Source organism: Trachypithecus francoisi, unplaced genomic scaffold (assembly GCF_009764315.1).
Source record: "Trachypithecus francoisi isolate TF-2019V2 unplaced genomic scaffold, Tfra_2.0 Lachesis_group7, whole genome shotgun sequence".
In the NCBI taxonomy this organism is placed as follows: Eukaryota; Metazoa; Chordata; class Mammalia; order Primates; family Cercopithecidae; genus Trachypithecus; species Trachypithecus francoisi.
Genome location: NW_022681472.1, coordinates 87,779,349 through 87,802,269, shown reverse-complemented (window position 1 = coordinate 87,802,269; position 22,921 = coordinate 87,779,349). Strand labels below are relative to the sequence as shown.

Here is a 22,921-nt window from a genome sequence, read left to right as displayed (position 1 = left end):
ACACCTTGAGCAGCCCTGCGAGTCAGAAAGTCCAACATGGCAATATGAGGCCAGAGACCAAGTGATGCTTAGGATGCTATCAGAAGTGCCCTGCACACATTCGACTTAAGCGTGGATGACAGCTCCTTTGGAATTCAAATTAGGTTATATCTTCAATATGGATACAAAACTAAGGCTTCAACCAGAATCTGAGGCAAGAGTATAAGTAAAGGCCTGTGTATCAAGTTATAAACCAAACGGCTAAATAAAATACGTCTTCCTCCCTTAACAAGTATACTTGCATAACAACCCGAGGGCTGCATTTCCTGTACTGGAGTTCTATGACAGAGCATGGTGGCTTGGGAAAATCTTGCCCTCTGGCCTTCTCTTCTCTTTTCTTCCCATCTCTGACTCTATCCTGTCCCCTCACGCCCATGTATGAGCATGGACACTCCAGCCTATACATCCATGCCATCCACCTCCCTGACAAACAGCTGATCCTTGGACACCCCTAGGCGTTGGGATATGTACCTGATATCATGGTCTGTCTTCAGGAATGAACCTGGAGAAACTGCCCTTGCAAGGTTTGGAGTAAAACTTGGAGCCCCTTGGACAGAGAATCCCATCATTCCCTCCATGGATCATGGTGCAGAGAGGAAGACTTGGGCCCTGGATGGGTACGTCCTCCTGGCCCCATGGACTCCAGTTCTAATAGTAGCAAGCCCTCCAACAATCTACCCCCTTGCTCTATGGATTTGAGTAGTTTAAGTTACAGATATACTGTTAGTCATTAAGGGTCTTATTACTAGTGGTCAATAATTTCCACATTTTGTTAAATGTACAGATAACAAGGGTTGTGCCATCTCAACCTCTTGACCCATGTTGCATCCTTGCTAAGATAATTCTTACAGGCAAATAACAGATACAGATCATACATTTTACTTTACATGGGAGCATTGCTCTATCCTCTGGCTGTACCCATTTATTCATTATCAGTTGATTTAAGCTGTTAGAACCAACTTTGGTTAGGAATATAGAGAGTAATTTTAATGCTCTTCTCTTACAGGTTTGGTTTTTCTCTTTTCCTTGATTATAGCACTCTATTTAAGCTGGTTCGCAAACCATCAGTGAAACTCCAGGGACAGCTGAATGGTGCTGGCGGCAAGGGTCCCAGCGAGCCAGACTGGTGGTGGTGTACTGTTAGCCTCCTTCCTGGGTGCTTTGGGCTGTCCCTTACCAGGATCTGATTTGTGACCATTTCTGCCTGTTAGTTAAGCCAAGGCTTAGAGCAGCAAGGACTTTCCCCATGTATGGTATTTAAATCTCTCAACCCCTACATTACTCTGGTCCTTCTTCCAAAGAACTGTCATTGCAAGCACCCGTATCTCCTACCACTGAAAGTAGCAGAGAGTTTAGCTAACTCCACATGAATGATCAAGTTTGTACATGTTTTTACATTTAATAAAAAGGCAAACTCCACTTTTAAGGATGTGACATAGAGATGTGGTAGCAGAAGTTGCTGTGAAGAACTCTGTCTCAGTTAGAGGAGTCTGCACCTTCAGGAAACCTGGAATTTCTAGAGGCTATTATTTGCTTACCCGTGAGGCAGTGGAGCATAGTGGTTAAGAGCAGGTGGTCTGGCACTGAACTGTGAATTTAAAACCTGGCTCTAGCACTTACACCAAGACCCAGGTAAATTATTTAAACTCTCTGTGCTTTATTTCCTCATCTGATAAATGGCAATAGTAACTCCAGATAGTCATATATTAATACATGCAAAGCATTTAGAATAGTACCTGGCACCTTGTAAGTGACAGTGAGTCTTTATTATCTCCTGGGGTAGACATATAATATTTCCACATCCTACAGAAGATGTGAGGGTTCAACAAATACCATTTTTAGTGGCAGTGGGAAATGCTTGGTTCCTACTTGTCATTACCTCTTTGGTTTCAATGCATCTTTATGAAGATGATTCATGATCTTGTGCTTGGCTGTGACTGTGGACCATAGATAGCGCTATGTCCAGTCTCCTGGCACCATCTTCATCATATACTGCTGCCCTTCTGTGGCAGGCGATCCCAGGGCAACACATCACTTGTGTCAGAGGGACGGGAGCTCCTATTACACCTCCTCCTGTGAGCGGCTTTCAAAAACACTTCTCCTGGAAACACAACAAGTGGTGGCTGCTTTATAAGACTGCTGTGCAAGATCTAAGGCGTTCCTTTTCTTTCTTTGAAGCTTCAGTTAAATTAACAAACATTGGTTAAATGAATGACCCATGACCTTTATCTTCTGAATGGTGGAAGATGCTTTCATATTTCTGCCCTCTGACAGCCCAGTTGTGCCTTTCAGTAACAAGTTGCTCTGTCTCAGATTAGTTAGTGGATCTCATCCATTTTAACATGGTACCATCATAAGATTCCATGTAAACATTTTTATAGCCATTAACTCTCAACTCCATCTCCATCCATACAGCAAAATATATGTAGACCCTTCACATTCAAAGGCAAATATAACATCATCATGTCTTCTTCTTCCCTCTGATTCACATCGTGGCATCACAAAAACTCCAGGAGGAGGTACCATTTTCTCTTTCACTTTGAAAATCGCTTGGGCCTGGAGAATTGACATTTAACTGCAAAAAATAAAATAAAATAAAATAAATTTTAAAAAAACCAAGGCGTTAACAGCACAATAATCTTATATTGAACATTGGGGACAGAAATGTAATATGTAACACATTTTCTTTCAGTCACAGAAGATCTTATTAGACGGAATGCTGAACACAATGACTGTGTCATTTTTTCCCTGGAGGAACTCTCCTTGCATCAGCAAGAAATAGAAAGACTAGAACACATTGATAAATGGTGCCGGGATTTAAAAATTCTCTATCTTCAAAATAATCTTATTGGGAAAATTGGTAAGTTTCAGTACTTAGTTCTTATGGTTTCTTTAACATTGTGAATGAGAGAACTTTGGAAAGTGCTGTGTTATTTTTAGAAGAAGACAATCACTGAAAGAGAATTCCATGGGAAAACAGACACAGCCATCTCTCAGTGGTTGTGTGGGGGACATTTGCCTAAATTGTGTGTAGTGAAAACAATTTCCAACAAGAAGTTGGGAGAGCAGGTAAAGGTGAGCAACACATTAGTTGACCTGATCATCTAAAAAAACAGAGAACACATCAGATCTGATTTTTTATTTTTTGAGTTTGAAAGGGAGGAGGTATTTGTCATCGTTTTACATCACACTGCAAGACGAATTTGTATGAGAACTGAGGGAGTCCTTGTCAGGTTACTGCAGAATTCAATAGCTAGTTTTGCTGTATTTATTGTGATCATATATGTGCAACGCATTGGGTTCAGTATTGGGTATTGAGGGGCTTCCAATTTGGAATGGAAATTAGAGGTAAATACAGGAATCAGGTCAACGAAGATAAAAATATCAGCATTATAACTGATAAAACTCTTCTAAGAAAGTGGCTTAGACTTGCAGCCAAGTGGGCTTGCTAATATTGCCCTCAGAATTAACCTACCCACCCAGTTACATGCAGAATTGGACAACCACAAGTTTCTCCTACCCAGGTGGGCCTTTGCTTTATGTCAGGAGGTAGGTTGAGACCATGTGCTGTCTGCTGGTAGGAAGATCCCAGAAACCAGGAAAGAGGGTAGGACTGGGCATGCTCAGTTTCTTCTCCTGATTAACCTATCAGATAAGTTGGTCTTCCTTCCCCCACCACACCTGACTTCTCTCACAGAAGAATGATGAATTAAAGGGCAGAGGGAAGGGAGGGGTGTGGAGTTACTCTAATGGAGGTCCTGCCACATGGACACAGAAGGAGAATCCCCAGGACCCAGAAAGAGAAAGCACAGGCTCTGGCATCAGGTAGACCTGAGTCAGAACACTGCCTCTGCCGCCTCCCTCTATGCAGTGTGAAATTTGACAAGTCAGTTACTTGCCCAAGTCTTGGTTTTGCCATCTGTAAAATGGCTAATAATGACTAATGTATAAATTGGCATAGGGATTACATGAAATGATATGCTTAGTGCTTGCTCACCATGAGGTAAGTACTCATTACAGGATAGCTGCTATGCTGCTGCTGTTATCAATTTGATCATTTACCCCAGTGTCTCCAGGCTAGCCAAACGAAGGTAGGAGCAAAATGGAGTTGGAGGAAAAGGGATGGAGTCAGGGCTGATGAGGCAGAGTGAGTGCCAACCCCTGTGTGCCCTGGCACGAGAACCCAGAGGTCAGCTTGCAGGATTATATTTAACTTCCCATGGTGATGTGCAGTGGTTCACAACAGGGGCATTTAGCAATGTCTGGAGATATTTTTAGTTGTCGCATGTGTATGGGAGGATGGGGAGGGGATGCTATTGGCATCTAGTGTACAGAGGCCAGGAATACTGCAAACCATCCTACAGGATTCAGGATGCGCCCCCGCCCCATAAGAAAGAGGCCCGAAATGCTAGTACTGCTGAGGTTGAGAAACCAGTGTACAGAGGCCAGGAATACTGCAAACCATCCTACAGGATTCAGGATGCGCCCCCGCCGCACAAGAAAGAGGCCCGAAATGCTGGTACTGCTGAGGTTGAGAAACCAGTGTACAGAGGCCAGGAAGACTGCAAACCATCCTACAGGATTCAGGATGCGCCCCCGCCCCACAAGAAGAGGCCCGAAATGCTGTACTGCTGAGGTTGAGAAACCAGTGTACAGAGGCCAGGAAGACTGCAAACCATCCTACAGGATTCAGGATGCGCCCCCGCCCCACAAGAAAGAGGCCCGAAATGCTGGTACTGCTGAGGTTGAGAAACCAGTGTACAGAGGCCAGGAAGACTGCAAACCATCCTACAGGATTCAGGATGCGCCCCCGCCCCACAAGAAAGAGGCCCGAAATGCTGGTACTGCTGAGGTTGAGAAACCAGTGTACAGAGGCCAGGAAGACTGCAAACCATCCTACAGGATTCAGGATGCGCCCCCGCCCCACAAGAAAGAGGCCCGAAATGCTGGTACTGCTGAGGTTGAGACACCCTGGTGATGTGGTTGCTTCTAGTTTCGTGGATAATTGAAAATTGGCTTCAGGCTTGCAAAAAGCCTAGATTTGCATCATTTTTGGAAGATTTACTAAAATTCTCTGTATTTTTTCAGTTAATTATTTTTGGCATCTTTAACTTGACCAGAAATTAGAAACTCTGGCACATTGTTCAATTAAAAAGGCTATTACAGAAAACCACCAGCTTTTATGCATGGGGGCATGAAAGAACGGTTCTAATTGTACAGCTCTAAAAGAGTTCCCAAAATTGTAATCTCCACAGCTGGGTCCATCACAATTACTAATTAGGAGCATGGTATTTCAGTCCTTTTCAGAGCTGTGAGAAAGCTTAAATTTTTGCTTCCAAAGTACTCTTAAATTAAACACTCTTTTAAATCCTAATAATGGGATTTTTCAGTGCTACTCCACCCATAGGCGTTTAGGCACTTATTTAGCAAGTAAAACCACCCCTCTAGTATTCAGACTCGCTCTTGTGCCATTGAGGTAGAAGTTTGTGAAGCAATTGCCTTTCCTAAAACCCTGTTGCCCACGGGAAGACACAGATGGTCTGCGGAGGAAGGTGCTGCTTAGGGGTGACCCAAGAGGGAGCCCAGGGGCCATGTGGAGTCTTGTCAAGTGCCCTGCCCCCAGACCTACTGAATCAGAACCTGTGGGCTCCTGGAATCAACCCTTGCAACAGCTTCCCAATGGGCTGCATGCCTGGGCCAAGCTGAGAGCCACAGAGCTTCTTAAATCCCAGAAGGCAGAGGGTCTACTCCAAGTTCGTGGGCCTGCTTAGTTAATGAGAACTATTTCTAGAATGGTCTCGCTAGAACTCAGAGTCCCTTTTCACTACCCAAGAGGCTCTTCCATTTTGACTTACAGAGCCTTTTTTTTCCCTCTCTGTCCAAGTTGGGCCCTGTGGTTTTGAGGAATTAACTTAGGAAACCCTCCCTGAGCAAATCTTACTTTTCTATCATATGGCTCCTTTAGCCTTTAGAGGGTGATGCATATAACAAAGGTGGAGAAGGGAAATCCTCTTTTGAAGAGGTATTTTATTGTGGGCTGGCCATTTTAACAATAATAAAGTATTTTGCTCAGGATGTGGATGAGACTCTCATAGTTCTTAGCACATAGAAACCTCCGAATCTGCTGGATGCAGTGGCTCATGCCTGTAATCCCAACACTTCGGGAGGCTGAGGTGGGCGGATCGTGAGATCAGGAGATCGAGACCATCCTGGCTAGCACAGTGAAACTCTGACTCTAATAAAAATACGAAAATTAGCTGGGTATAGTGGCGGGTGCCTGTAGTACCAGCTACTCGGGAGGCTGAGGCAGGAGAATGGCGTGAACCCAGCAGGCGGAGCTTGCAGTGAGCCGAGATTGTGCCACTGCACTCCAGCCTGGGCAACAGAGTGAGACTCCATCACTTAAAAAAAAAAAAAAAAAAAAAAGAAACTTCCTTATCTTTGACTCTTGAATGCTCAGATGTTTCTAAAGAGCTTTTTCAAACATTAGGATTACTTAGAATAATTTAAATTCTGAGAGAAACATTTGTAATTTTTTCCCCCAAATCCTCCGTTTAAACAATGCATAAATTGAGATTCAGAGATGTGAACTGTTATGTTCAGGCCTATGGAAACAAATATATGATGTTGTGTACATTTTAGATTAACTATTAGTGGTGATAAGGGTGATGATTATAAATCACCATGTTGAAGCTTCATGATACCCCTGAGAAATGGGCAGAGGATGCACTAATTGAGTGAGGCTGCCCCCAGTGCACATTCCTTAGCAAAGTTTTCTACATTCCTGTCATCTTAGAAAGGACTGTTCTTTTAAAGTGTACTACAATGATTTAGTTCCAGGTTCTGAAGTCAAATTTCCTAGCTCTACCACCTAACCTTGGACAAGTGAATTAATTCTCTGTACCATGGCATTGTGATTGGTAAAAAGGAGACAATAGTTTTGACCTCATAGGTTTATTATGAGGATTAAATATGGTAATATATACTAAATGCTTAGAACATTGTGTGACATGTGATAAGCACTCTTGCTATGGTATTATTCACTATTTTTCTTTTTTTTTTTTTTTTTTTTTTTTTTTGAGGCGGAGTCTTGCTCTGTCGCCGGGACTGGAGTGCAGTGGCCGGATCTCAGCTCACTGCAAGCTCCGCCTCCCAGGTTTACGCCATTCTCCTGCCTCAGCCTCCCGAGTAGCTGGGACTGCAGGCGCCCGCCACCTCGCCCGGCTAGTTTTTGTATTTTTTAGTAGAGACGGGGTTTCACCGTGTTAGCCAGGAGGGTCTCGATCTCCTGACCTCGTGATCCACCCGTCTCGGCCTCCCAAAGTGCTGGGATTACAGGGTTGAGCCACCGCACCCGGCCTATTCACTATTTTTCGAAGGCCCCATTCTGCAGCAATTCTGTGACTTGTTTATGCTTGTTGTTTTGCCTGTATGAGCTTTCATATTTATTAAATAAAATAATTCTGTATCAGGTTGATTTTGGTTTCAAGTCAAAGCAACCCAACTAAATGTGGCAGAACAGTAAGGAAATCAATTATCTTACACAACTTTAAGTCTAGAGGTCGAGCAGACTCCAGAATCAGACAGGGTTGGTCAATTCCTTCTCTCTGCTCTACCAGCTCTCAGGCTTTGTCCTGCAGCTGCTTCCCTTATGATTGAGTATAAGTATCAATAGAGATAGTAATTCCTTATTCACATCCAGCAGGAAATAGAGATAAGAACCCTCCAAGCATGGAATATAGATCCTTCCCTTTTATCTGATTAGGAGCACTGGGTGTGCATGTCCTCTCCTGTATCACACAGTTGTCAAGAGACTGCCATGGGCTGTTTGGCTTAAACTTAGATTCCTGAGCCATCACTAGCGAGAGAGATTGGATTGTCATGCACTGGCCCAACTTGGCTAAACCTAATTGCCTGGAGTTAGGGCTAGGTAGAGACATGAGCAAAACTGGGTGTCATCAGGAAGGATGGAGGGAGAAATGGGTCCTCCTTAGGCAGCCACCATGTCTGATGTACAGGTATAGATTTGGAAAAGCAACATGGTTTTGATAACCATAATAATAATCTTTAGATTTTCTTCTTTATTTTAGTAATAGGTTACATAAAAGTGTCTTTATTTTGAATATTATCTTAATTACATTATCTTGTATTTCAGAAAATGTTAGCAAACTCAAGAAACTTGAATATTTGAATTTAGCTTTAAACAACATTGAAAAAATAGAAAACTTGGAAGGTAAGAATGTGTCTTTTATTATGCTATTATGAATTAAAATTGAGATTTAAAGTTAGAAGGTCAGGTGAGGTGGCTCATTCCTGTAATCCCAGCACTTTGGGAGGCCGAGGCAGGCAGATCACCTGAGGTCAGGAGTTCGAGACCAGTCTGACCAATATGATGAAACCCCATCTCTACTAAAAATACAAAAATTAGGCAGGTGTGGTGGCATGCACCTGTAATTCCAGCTACTCAGGAGGCTGAGACAGAATTGCTTGAACCCTGGAGGCAGAGGTTGGGTGAGCTGAGATCACGCCATTGCACTCCAGCCTGAACAACAAGAGCGAAACTCTGTCCCCGCCGCCCCCCCCAAAAAGAAAAAAGTTAGATTTAAACGGTCTTGTATAAAAATAGGTATGCTTTTAAAATTAACATTTTACATACATCTTGTAGTTATTATTCTTATAAAAATTCAAGCAATAAGGTGGTATGTAAATTCAAAAATGGAAGTCCACTTTACCCCTTCCTAACCTAGCCTCCTCAGAGGTAGCCAGAATTAACACTTGGGTATATATAGGGTGGTTTTATTTCATTTTGCTTTCTATTAATGGTATCATACTATGAGTATTGTTTTGAAAATTAGTTTTTTCCCTACAATTACCTTGCTTTTTTGATATCCAGGAAAGGGGGCGTGGGGCTACGTACTGGAATCATCGTAGACTGATTTATCTAACCATCTGTCTGCAAATGGACATTTGGGTGCGTTCCAGTGTTTTGCTATAAAAAGCATGGCTACAGTGAGCCTCCTTCTACATTTTACTTTGTGTATATGTGCACAGTTTTTTCTAGGACAGACACTTAGAAATGGAATTCCTGCATTTAAATCAGCATATTTTGAAAGATACTGCCAAATTGTTCTCCAAAATATTTATTGTATCGATTTGTACTTATACTGATAGTCCATGTGAGTACCACTTTCTACACAACTTCACTAATACTTTCTATAAACAATATTTTTTAAGATAGGAAGATATTTTTGTTTATTTTTATAGTAGCCGTCCTATCCTAATAGGTGTGAAGTGGTATGTTATTGTGCTTCTGATTTGCGTTTACCTAATGACTAATGATGTTGAACATTTTTTATGTGCTTACTGGCCATTTGAATATCTTCTTTGGAAAAATGTTTATTCAAAGCTTTGGCCCATTTTTAAATTAATTATATTATTTGTCTTTTTACTGCTAAGTTCTAAGTGTACTTTATATATTCTAGATGCTAGACTTTGATCAGATATTTGATTTGCAGATATATTCTTCCAATTTGTGGGTTTTCTTTTCAGCTTTCGTGATGGTGACCTCTGAGGCACAATTGTTCTTAGTTTTGTCTGTAGTTTTTTTGTTTTTTTGTTTGTTTTCCCTGTAAGTGTCTTTGGTTTTACTGTCTGGAGAGTATGGGCCTTTATAGAATGACTTGAGAAGTGCTTCTTAATCGATTTTTTTCAAAGAGCTTGTAAAAAATTTGTGTTAACTCCTCTTTAAATATTTGTTAGAATACACCAGGAAAGCCATCTGGTCCTGGACCTTTCTTTGGGAAAATGTATTGATTATTAATTTAATCTCTTTATTTGTTGTAGGTCTATTCAGATTTTCTGTTTCTTCTTGACTTAGTTTTGGAAGGTTATGTCTTTCTAGAATTTGTCTATTTCACTTATGTTATCTCATTTTTTTACCATACAGTTGTTTTTACTACTCCCTTGTCATCTTTTTCATTTTTTTAAATGTCAACAGTAAAGTCTCATCTGTCATTCCTGATTTACTAAATTTGAGTGTTCTCTTTTTTTTCTGGTTAATGTGTGGCTAACAGTTTGTCAATTTGGTCAATCTTTTCAAAGAACCAACTTTTGATTTTGTTGATTTTGTCTATTGTTTTATATTCTCTATTTTGTTTGTTTCCATTGTGATCCTTATTATTTCTTTCTCTTTGTGTTTTCTCTTTTTTCTAGTTTCTTAAGACAGACAATTAGGTTATTGATTTGAGTCATTCTTTTTTATGGAGGTGTAAATAAAATTATATGAACTTTCCTCTGATCATTACTTTTTTGCATCTGTTTTGATATGTTGTGCTTTTGTTTTAATTCATCTCAAAGTATTTTCTGATTTTTTTTTTTGCAATTTTTTTTTCTGTAACCCATTACTTATATAGCAGTGTTAATTTCCACATCTTTGTGACTTTCCAACATTTTCTTATTTTACTGATTTCTAGTTTCATTCCATTGAGGTCAAATAAATACTTTCTTTGATTTTAATTACTTTTAGCTTATTGAGACTTGTTTTATGGCCCAACATTTGATCTATCCTAGAGGCTGTTCTGTGTACATTTGAGAAGAATGTACATTCTGCTGTTCTTGGGTTTAATGCTCTAAATATGCCTGTTAGGTCTAGCATTTTGTTTCTTTCTTTCCTACTCTTCTATTTCCTTGCTGATATTCTGTCTAATTGTTTTATCTATTATTAAAAGCAGGTTACTGGTGTCTCTGACTATTATTGTTGAATTGTTTCTAGCTCTCTTCAATAATGTCAATTTTTGCTTTATGTATTTTGGGACTCTGCTCTTAGGTGCATATATGTTTATAATTATTTTATCTTTTTGATGAATTGATGTTATTATTATTATAAAATGTCATTTTTTGTCTATAGTAACAATGTTTGCCTTAAAGTTTATTTTGTCCGGTATTAATATAGTCACTCCAGCTCTCCCTTTTTTCTTTTTGGTTACCATTTGTATGGTATAACTTTTCCTATCTTTTACCTTTCCAACTATTTCTATCTTTGAATCTAAAATGCTTCTCTTTCAATAACATATAGATGAATCATATTTTGATTTTTAATCTATCCTGTCAATCTCTGCCTTTTAATTGGAGAGATTAAGCCATTTACACTTAATGTAATTAGCAATAAGGCAGAATTTGTGTCTGTTATTTGCAGTGTGTTTTCTATATATCTTATGTCTAATTTGTTCTTCTGTTTTTGGATTACTGTTTTCATTTTTGTTATTTTTGTGTGTACCATTTTAATTCCCTTGTTCTTTCTTTTATGTGTATTTTTGAGTTTTTTTAGTAGTTTCCCTGGGAATTAAAATTAATATCTTAATTTATAACAATCTAGTTCAAATTAATACCTACTTCATTTCAATAGTATACAGACTTTGCTCCTGTATAGTTTAGTTTCCCTCTCTTCGTTTATGCTGTTATGGTCACATATCACGTCTTCATATATCATATGCCTATTAACATAGATTTATAATTATTTCTTTTTGCAGTCATCTTTTAAATAATTTAGCAGAAGAAAATAGGTACAAACAAAAATAAATTTATGTTGTCTTTTATATTTACTTATATATAGTTACCTTTAGTAATTGTTCTTATTTTATTAAATGAATTTGAGTTTCTCCCTAGTGTCTTTTCATTTCAGCCTGAAATACACTCTTTACTATTTCTTGTAGCATAAATCTGTTAGTGAAAAACTCTCATTTTTGTCTATCTAAAAATATCTTAATTTATTTTCTATTTTTGAAGGGGAGTTTTCCCAGATAGAGAATTATTTTTTGACAGTTGTGTTTTTACCATTTCTTCTTTCCTTCCTCCCTTCCTTCTTCCATCTATCCATCCATCTACCTATTATCTTTTCCAATAACTTTCTTTTGTGTTTTTTAAATCTCCCTAAGAACTTCTTTCAACTGGATTTTTAGTAGTATTATACTGATCTTTTGTGCCTTTTAACTTGCATCTTTTATTTAAATCCATTTTTATTGATATTGTACATTTTGAAATATTTCACCAGATTCAAATTCCAAATAATAATTTTCTTTTCATCCCTGTTTGTTTTATAGTTCAGTCCATCTACAATTGACTCTTTAATTTGGCCATACTTTTTTTATTATTATAGTTTAAGTTCTGGGATACATGTGCAGAACGTGCAGGTTTGTTACATAGGTATACACATGCCATGGTGGTTTGCTCCACCCATCAACCCGTCATCTACATTAGGTATTTCTCCTAATGTTCTCCCTCACCTAGCCCCCCAACCCCCGACAGGCCCCGGTGTGTGATGTTCCCCTTCTGTGTCCATGTGTTCTTATTGTTCAACTCCCAGTTATGAGTGAGAACGTGCAGTGTTTGGTTTTCTGTTCTTGTGGTAGTTTGCTGAGAATGATGGTTTCCAGCATCATCCATGTCCCTGCAAAGGACATGAACTCACCCTTTTTTATGGCTGCATAGTATTCCATGGTGTATATGTGAATTTTGGCCACGCTTTTTATTCTTCTGAACTTAATTCTATGTTCTGATTATTTCATTCCTGTGGTGTGTATTCTTATTTTATGGATGAGATATCTTCTAAATCTCTTTGGAGATACTCGTTAGAACTTTTCGCTGCCATTTTTTTTTCCATCCCCTGAATTATCTTCTTCATCTGAGGTTTTCTGTTTTATTTTGCACACTTCTATCTTGTGCTATTTTTTTCAAAATGTCTGGTAACATTTGGTGTCTGATTACAGTCACAAAGGATTTCATGTATTAGGTGGCTTGTGTGACTTATTCTGTAGTTGTAAGGTTCTGCTTGCCTATCCAGCCTCAGCCTGCCTGGCAGAACCACTGTGCACTCTACCAGTGGGTGGGGCATGCTGACTGGCAGACTTCACTTTAGAGTGCAGGGCCATGGAATAGAGGCAGACAACCTGTTCTCTTCACCCCATTGCCATCTGCTAATAGCTGAAATTAGGAGGACTTTACTTATGTCATGGTGGATTTTAGCCTATTTGCCTACTAGGGTAAAAATGGATAGTCCAGTGATTATCAAGGTTATGTATTTACAATTACATAAATCTGCCTCATATATTTTTATTTTTTGTTCTCAAAAAATTACCATTACCAAAGCCCTCAAACCTGGCCTCAGTCCTGGGATCAAGATGATCCTTTTCATCATTGGCATTTTTCTGCGTTAGAAGTGGAGTCATTGCTCTCTCCCCGCTAACATTTTACAGCCCTACTCTCCTGTGAACAAATGAAATAACAAAATTTACTCTATGTCCATGTTTTGTGGTAATGAATTTTCTATCCAAAATGACAAAGAAATAATTAAAACTGGGACTCTCGGCTCGGTTGTCCAGCGCTTGTTAGTTTTGTGAAGTATTCTTACACCATATGAGTTCTGTTTGTGTGATTTGTTTTATTTATATACCACTAGAGGGCAGCATCGTCACTATTGTCTTTTTGAGCTTGGCAAACTGCAGGCCAGCCCCACTCCTGCCTTTTACCTGGACAGGTCTTTTTGTGCTCTGCTTTCCAGCTTTAACACGGATGAACTGGGTGTAGGGTAGGATTGTTTGGTGAGGGTGGTGGAGGGGGATAGTGGGAAAAGAGAATGCATCCTATCTGCTGGCAAATATGTACTTTTGTTTAATTTTAAGGGCTTGAGGTGACAGAGGAGGAAGATGGGGGTACACCTTCAGCCCACCTGCTTAAGTAAATCTCAAAATAATTTAAAAAATAAGTTGTTTTGCTTTTTTACTTTTTTTCCTTGGATGGCAAAAACATAGCTAGTATCTTTTTTTTTTTTTTTCTCCTGTTGAGGATTCACCAGGGTAGAATAAAGTGCTTTTGTTTTCCATCTCTTACCCTAACCTAGAAGGAGAGGTGGAATTTCCCATAGCATGAGCTCCCCCACCCACCTTGGGCAGTCAGTATTGTTGATTTCCGTGACTTTTAGATGCCAGAGGGTCACTGAGCTGGATCTCCGCAGAACAGGAGATAGAGGCTGGGACTCCACTGAAGGAAGCAGTGTCGAACTCCAGAGACGAGATTTTCTCAAGCTTGGTCAGTTTGGCAAGAATTGTTCATGTTTAGGATGACAAACGTAGTTTAATTTCTTAATTGTAGGCCAAGTAGACATTACGATTTGACACTTTGAAAAATATAATGAACATTTGGAGCATTCCTTATCTACAAAATTATAGCAACATCCAAAGATATATGGCATTGTTACCTCATTGGAATCTTTCAAATGTCACTCTTTTCTTATATGAAAGAAAAATGTAATTAAAATGTCTTCCGGAGCCTGCTAAATTAAACTTAAGAAATGCCACCTAACCTATCTTAAGTCAGTTTACCCCAAATATATCTTCCGCATTTATAAAATTCATCTGTCACTTTGCCAATGTAAAATAAACATACAAACATAGAGATATAGACTTAGTTTTATTTATAGATATAGTTTTGTACACATCCTTCATATAGTGACTGAGTCTACATTTTTATAATTTAACAACTGCATTATCAAGTTTATTGATGTGTTTTAAATGCAACCTTATTGTTTGGTGCTGGAGGTGTTTTTAATTATGTTTGTTATTATGAATATAACTGTTCTGAACAGAATTGTATGAGTTACCTCTGTTTCCAGTTGAGATATTTGGCTCAGACTTTTTTTCCCCCAGATGAAATTCTAGCAATGGAGGAAAAAAGAATTTAAAAGCCTATTTTATATATTGACAGACTGCATGCTGAAAGGTATAAGTCTTATGTCACAGGCTTGCTGATATATGTTTTTAATATTATCCACGTTTTTATTAATTTAATAGAAATAATGATTTTGTTTCTACCTTTCATTTATGTAATTATTTTTGAAGATGTGAAGTTAATGAATTTCTTTCACCTATATAGTAAATCTAGAATATATAAAAGCATGTATTTGTTCTTGTACATTTTGGATATTTATCTTTTGCACAATCAATATTTTTAGCATAGTAATATAATAATTCACAAGGTCACAGTGCTATACTTATGTCCCTTGTCAATCCCCTCAGACCTCTAAGTCCTACTGCCTAGAGGTAGCTACTCGCAATTCCCCTTGCTTGTTCTATTACAAGTGTCTAAATAATGCACTCAGTAGTATGCTTATCTCCCAAGTATTGCACTTGCATCATGCTTATCTGCTATTTCTTGATATTCCTATTTTAGATGTCATCTATTGACTTCCCAATGTGGAAGATGCAGATTTTGTTCTCTCACACCATCCACAAAGTTCTCAATTTTCTCCTACCCACCCTCCGTGTATTTTCATATAACATTAACAGGATATCATAATGAAATATCAGATATGGACCCATTTACAGGGACTGATCTTTTGAATTAACTCTGTGTTGGGAGGAGATGTTACACTCGCTGCCCAACTCTCCCACATCTAATCTCTGGCCTTTCTTATCCCACCTGCCTCCTCCTGCCTTCTTCCAAGCTGGTCTGCCCATCTCCACCTGTGTCATGAATTCCTGGCAGGTCAGTCCTGGGCCACACCTCTGCTGGCTGGTGACAACTGCTTTTACTTACAGACTCAAATATGTGTTCCACAGAATTGCAGCTTGAGAATTTTAAGATGAAGATGATGATGATATTTTAGTAATGAATAGCTAACACTAGCAAAGAAACTGTCTAGCACAGGGGTCCCCAAACCCTGGCAGAGGACCGATACCTCTGGCCTGTTAGGAAGCCACCGCACAGCAGGTGAGCAGTGGGCCAAGAGGGCGGTAGTGTCTGAGCTCCACCTCCTGTCCGAACAGCCGCTGCTTTAGATCCTCATAGGTAGGAGCGGACCACTATTGTGAACTGATCTTGCGAGGGATGTAGGTTGCGTGCTCCTATGAGAACTTAACTAATGCCTGATGATCTGAGGTGAAACAGTTTCATCCCGAAACCATCCCACCCCACCATCCGTGGAAAAATGGTCTTCCATGTAACCAGTCCCTGGTGCCAAAAAGGGTGGAGACCGCTGCTCTAACATATCAGTTCAGAGAATCTTTTCAGGTGGGCCAACCTGGGTCCAAATCCCAACTCATCCATTTAGGAGCTGTGTAAATTTTGGTAATTCCTTAGCTCATTTGCATTGCAGTTGCAAGTATCTATTGCCAGATAGATCCCAGAAGCAGCCGTTGCTGGAGGATCCACCTCCAAGATGGTTGCTTCAGTTACCATCTGGCGCCGCTTCTGGGCATGTTTCTTTCCACAGAAGCAGGTTTTGTTCTCTCTCACTGCCTTTACGATTCTCCAGGTGGCTCAGGGTCTCTGAATGTGGTGGAGTAAAGGTAGCCAGACACTTGATCTGGCTTCTGACATGTCCCAGAGCAATTGTTTGTAGGGCAGTCCTTCCAGTGTGAGCATTTCAGACATCTAGGCAGCCCCAGAGCTTCAGTGGTGCCCCAGTTCGTTGGTCAGGCAAGTCCCGGGGGCCAGCCCCAATGCAGAGAGAAGGCGAAGGATTCAATGCCATCTCTCCCTGAGAAATGGCATGCGTGCACATAATGATGGGCATCTCGGAGCCAAGTGTCCACACTAAGCTATCGGACCTTCAAATAAAGATAGTAATTGTGATATTTCTTTCATAGGCATGATGTTAGGATTGAATAAGATACTGTGTATGGAAGAGCTTAACATAGTCAACAGCAAATAAATATTACCCATGTAGTTAATAAGCTTATTATGTACCTGGAGCATACTTATCACATTTGAGAAAACTATGCTAACTTATATCTTAGTTTTCTGTCAGTTTTATGTATTTTATCTATTTGTATACTTTAAAAAATTCCCAACTATAACCATGTTGCAAAATTTTGAAAAATAGAATGATGTTTAATCTTAATTCCACCATTGCTATTATCATTTTGCTGTATTTATTTTTCTGCCTTTTACATTGTTGTAATTTTAGCACATGGGCAATGTTATATCTTGCTTTTTCCATTTGCATTATATCATGAGCTCTCCTCTTCCATGCTGTGATAGTTTTCATAACCATCATTTTAGATGTCCTTATAACATTAAACATTGAATAGATGTATTAGAGTATTAGAGTTTGCTTAACCATTTTTCTACATTGAGTCTCTTCCTACATGTGCTTATTTATTTTATATCATGTAATATATTTACTAGAATTTAATGTCCAACTATAATAGTCACCTACACTCAGTCTTGTCAATTCCCTTTTTCCCCTCAGTTGCTCAATTATCTTTAAAGTTGTCTTTCCTTTAGTTTTCACCTGAGCCAACTAACTAATCTATCTGTTGACTTATCTGCTACACTTACCCATTTTCCTTCTTTGTCTTTCTCTCTCATTCTTTCTTTTCTCCTTCCCTCTCTTCCTCCTCTAGTCTCTTCACTTCTTCTACAAGTATTTCTTGACCATCTATCTTATGCCAAGGAATCTTTTACATGTGGGAAATAAAGTAATTAACAAGTCAATCTTCCCCTCTCCATGGAGCTTAAATTCTAATGGGGAAGACAGGTCATAAACACTCAAACAAAAAAAGAAAAACATCAAATATGATAAAGGATGTACACAAAATTAAAATGAAACAATATGTGTGTTAGAGAGTATCTGACTGCCATAAAAAGAACTAAAGAAAAGACAGTGTCTACCAGGTTTCTCTACTGTAACATTACTATATTTCACTTTTAACCAATGAGTAATTTGTGGGAAGATACTTGAACATTATGTAAATATCCTATTCCTCATCATACTTTCATGCACTGGTTTTAACATTCTAATGACTTGTTTTCATTCCATCATTCATTTATTAGATGACATTCTTCTTTAAGAAAAAGCTTTGCCTTCTCCCCCAATTTATTTATATTTCTTATATTGGCATGGACTCATGGATTCTTGTTTTATTCAACGAATTATGTTACCACCGTTATTTAGTTTAATGATCACAATGTCCCAGGTTTGGCTACAGAAGCCCTTCCAAGTAGACTTTTCTGACATTTTAAAATGTTCTTATCTTTCTTTGAGTACTTTCTTGCTTAGTAGTACATCAAGAAGTTCCAGACTCCTCTTTTCTTTTCCTACTTTTATCTATTCTTTCCTTCTTTCAAACTGTTTATATTCTTGAAATAAGTATATGAAGGAGATTATTACCATATTTCATTGCAAAAGGTGATAAGAACCTGGGGTATGGATAATAGGATTATAGTAGACAGGAAGTATATGATAAAATTTAGGAGTTAAGGTCTCTGGGGCTTGGCTAATGACGTGAAGGAGTTAAGAGAGTAATTTAACTTTTAAATTTATGTCTTGACCCTTAGATGTATCAATTCATGTCTAAAACCAAAATAGTGATGGTATTGAAAGAGTTTAGACGTAAACAAGGCAGAGCAGCTGTGTTAAGGAATAGAGAATAAGAGGAAATAGGGAGAATTCCATTTTGAACATGTTGAATGTAATATGTCTTGCAGAAATTTGGAAATAGGAGTATGATATTCAGATAGTGGGTTATCATTTGGAAATCATCAGAATCTGGGGTTAGTTAAACCAATAACCATGACTGTTGTCATCAAGAAGATGATGACAGAAAATACTGGGTCAAGGGTGGAACTCTGGGATATATCACCATTGAAGGGATAGAGAAGTTTATGAAAGAGATGAAGAAGAACAGACTACATTATAAGGAGAACAAGAAGAGAGTAGTATCACTGTTACCAAGATGGCTGAGAATTTTAAGAGATAATTCATGAATAATTGTGCCATATGCAGCAGATTGTTCTAGTGAAAAGTGGGTTGAAGAAGGTCGATTAGACTGCTAATATCATGGTCCTTGGTCACCTTTAGAGAAGCAGATCTTATAGAATGCCAGGAACAATGGGTTGAGCAATGAATGGGAATTGAGAAAGAACCAACGAATACAGGTTTAGGGTAGCTTTCAATGTCTAATGGGCATTGCCTACTTCTGGATTCTGTGTTTGCACATTTAATTTTCTTTTCCTTGTGTTTTTTTTTCTCTTTTTATATTTTCTCTATGTTAGACATAAGTGTGAACTCAGGGACTATGTTTTTTTTTTTTTTTTTTTTTTTTTTTTTAAATCAGTTTATTCTAAAGACCTTGCTTAGCAACATCTATGTAGCAGGCACCCTGTAATTCCCACATGGGTGGATGAATGAATGGATAGATGGATATAGAGTGAGGTCATACATCTGAAAGTTCTAAGATAGAAGTAGCTTATTTGGAGGAGATTGGCTTGGGGTCTGACTTAGTAAGAAGAAAACATGAAATTCTGGACAAGATTGAGTGAGGTGATAGAATAAGGGAACAGGGAGAGAACACCATCATTTAATGAAGTTGATTCCATTATATAGGCTTCAGAAATGAGGAAACCTCACCAAAGGTGAGACAGTTGCATAGCTATAAACCAATCCAAATCAAATTCATATTGATGACATTAATCCATCAGGAACTGAAATTCACTCTAAATTATATAGCCACAGAAAAATTACAAAAAAGTACATAATAAGGAATCATAATGGAAATGTGTATAGAACTTTGAAGAAATAAATGCAGAACAAGGTGGACCTGGGTTATTAGCTGGGGAAGGCTTTCTAGACATTGGAGGTTGCAAAATCTGCCATGTTAATCCCACAAGCATGAAGCAGTCATAGTGAGAGATAATCTTATATTGAACCCAGCCCACAAAGCCTGCTGCCTAAACTAGGTCGACTCTTCTTAGTTCACAGAAATAAACTATAAGGTTTCTGCTCCTGAGACAGCTGTGCTTGCTTCTTTCCCTGTAGGTACATTGTCCAAGAAGTCATATGATAATTAGAGTGCTCATTGAGCTATTCTAATCATAGCTCATGTTTACTGACACTCTCGGTGGCAAGCATTATGCTAAGCGCTTTACATGAGTCATCTTATGTTATTTTCACAACTTCTGACTCTGGTACCAATACTATTATAATTCTATAGATGAGCAGGCTGAAGCTTGTAACTTACCCAAGGTCACATTAGCAAGGATGAGGTAGAGGAAGCACTTGAACTTTTATCTGTCTAATTCCCAAGTCTGGACTCCTAGCCACCGAATTTGCATGGAATGTGAATGAGGGGATTAATTCAAATTCAAATTTAGATTCGATTCCAGTTTCTATAGCATCTGGCTATCTCTGTAATGAAAGTGGATGGGACAGATTTACTATAAAACCCTACTTCAGTGACTCACCCTTTTTCTATTATTCCTTTGAACATCAAAACATCTTATTCTTCACTTTTGTTAATACCTTCAGTTCAGTTCTTGGTGGCCTTAGAGCCATTCTCTCTCTGCTAGGTGACTTTGCAAATATTGGTTCTGATGCACTGGTTTTATGAAATGCCTTTCTTTTTGGAGAAACTTTCCACTATCACCCTCCAAGATGAAATATGTCCTACCGACCTGCTAAAACTCAAGAGGACAGGTTCCAGGTACCCTCTCTAGTAGGAGTTTTGTTCTGAGGTAGCACCCACTGTAGTAGCAGCTTATACTTTTGCTTTTTTCATGCCAGATAGTGACCAAATAAAAAAAAAATTAGCCAGTCTTGTTGTGAGCAGGGAAAGTGATTTCTCCTGGCTGGAAGGACTCAGAGGGTGAAAATAAGGGGAGACAGAAATCGAAAAATAAGTTAAGATGAAGCCTTTGAGTTGATATTTCTGAAGAATCACTTCATGGTAAGCAATGCAATAAATCAGCAGACTGAAAATTCTACAACTGTTACTTCTATTATGTGCTATTACACATGTTTTATTACCACTGTGATTTTTCTTTATTTGCTTTGTTTTCATTTTATTTTTCTCAACAGGATGCGAAGAGCTGGCAAAACTTGACTTGACTGTAAATTTCATTGGAGAACTGAGCAGCATTAAAACCTTGAAGCACAATATCCATCTGAAGGAGCTCTTTCTCATGGGGAACCCATGTGCTTCCTTTGACCACTATAGAGAGTTCGTGGTAGCAACTCTTCCACAATTAAAGGTATGGTTATTTTAATGGTGCAGAAATCACAGAGAAATGAGCATGAGCAACTACAATAATTCCTGCTTTACTTGCAGCAACAATGGATGTGTTGTTTCAGATAATGGAATATTCCAAAGAGCCCAAAGTAATTATCTGAATGGCTAGACCTTTAATATTGTTTGAATAGTTTTAATAAATCCCTGAAAAAGAAATTGCATGTTTTTCACCTTTCTCATCTAAAACATACAGAACTTAATTTGACTTCTTCTCAATGAGTTGAAATCATAGTTACAAAGAACATTCATCATTACTGATTAGAATTCATTATTACTTGTAGCAAACCATAAGTTTAGGGTTTTAGAATTAGCTACAGCTATGTACCTTTGTATTACATAGTCTTAAGCTACTGTGCTTTTATAATTATTATTTTTTTATCATTGCTTTTTCTTAACATTTTCTCTGTTGCAGTGGTTCACAGTCTTTTTTTATTTTTTATTTATTTTTTTTTTTTGAGAAGGAGTTTCACTCTTGTTTTCTTCTTGCCCAGGCTGGAGTACAATGGCATGATCTCAGTTCACTGCAACCTACACCTCCCAGGTTCAAGTGATTCTCCTGCCTCAGCTTCCCAAGTGGCTGGGATTACAGGCATGTGCCACCACACCTACCTACTTTTGTATTTTCAGTAGAGATGAGATTTCACCATGTTGGCCAGGCTAGTCTTGAACTCCTGACCTCAGGTGATCCACCTGCCTCAGCCTCCCAAAGTGCTGGGATTACAGGCGTGAACTGCTGTGCCTGGCAAGTTCACAGTCTTTGGTGTGCATCAGAACACGTGGAGGCCTTTTCAAAACACAGACTGCTGTGCTCCTCCCCCAGGGTTTCTGGGTCAGGTCTTCCATGGGGCCTGAGATTTCACATTTCTAACAAAATCTGTAAATGCTGGTGCAGGGACCTCGTTTGACAACCACGACTGTTTATGTTACTCTTATACCATATCCCTCCAATCAAATAATTTTAGAACTGAGGAAAAAATATTATTTCTTGAGAAATCATACAACAGAGAATATTAAAATAGCAATGTTAAGTTTCATGTAATTCCAAGAGTTCCCAGCCTGCATGTGGCTCCACGTTCCTGGAAAGAGAATGCATGGATACATTGCCTGTGCAACAGGCATTTTTTCAGTTCTCAAAGGATATTTGTTTCTTAGACTTCTGTGTTCTCTGCAGTCAAGAGACTGCTGACTGCTGGATTAATGGAATACATTTCTTCTAATGTAAAATTTCTCAGATTAAGAGAATGAGTGATTCAGGTAATTGAATATAGAATAAATAATAAATTGTCTCATATGTAACCTAAACTGATCGTTATTATACAGTGATTTCCTAGAAAATGAGCTGATGAGACCCAGACTATCATAGAACTAGATCTTGTAGTGTAATGCTGTGAGCCATGCCCTTGGAAGGGCTAAGGGTCCAGGAGTCCTCATGGCCACCACTGTGTCAGTGCCGCAGCTGAGCCTGGTCAGGCTAGCAGTGTGAGAGCCATCATATGGCTGCTGCAGACAGGGTCAGAGGTTGTGCCAGGTACTTTGTGCACAGTGTTTCTGATCCTCCCAGACCTATTCAGGGAGGCAATTAGGTGCATTCAGAGCTCGGGGAGTTAATGCTGCTTGTTTAGGCTGACACATCTGGCAAGTGACACCAGTGGGATTTGAACCTACATGAGTCCGACCTTGATGCCTCCACCATTCACACTATACCCACACTCACTGCTTCTCTCTGGGTTAAATTACAGGCTTTGGATCAAGTCTTTCCTTTCAGAAAGACTTCTCCAAATCAACTGCTTCAATAGAAAACAACCCCTTTTTGAAAAATA

The 22,921-nt window shown here is 38.8% G+C and overlaps 1 protein-coding gene across 7 annotated transcripts in view; it reads left to right on the top strand.

The window, feature by feature from the left end:
* The window catches only part of LRRC6 (leucine rich repeat containing 6), a 96,718-nt gene that overhangs the window by 11,445 nt on the left and 62,352 nt on the right, over positions 1-22,921 (top strand). For 5 of the 7 annotated variants that reach the window (XM_033202774.1, XM_033202777.1, XM_033202775.1 and 2 more), the window contains exons 2-4: positions 2,732-2,899; positions 8,195-8,272; positions 20,891-21,063. In XM_033202774.1, the coding sequence (XP_033058665.1) occupies positions 2,732-2,899; positions 8,195-8,272; positions 20,891-21,063 (419 nt within the window). Of the gene's footprint in view, positions 1-1,448; positions 1,672-2,731; positions 2,900-8,194; positions 8,273-20,890; positions 21,064-22,921 lie in introns of all 7 variants that reach the window. The other 2 variants (XM_033202780.1, XM_033202779.1) reach the window with 2 other exon arrangements.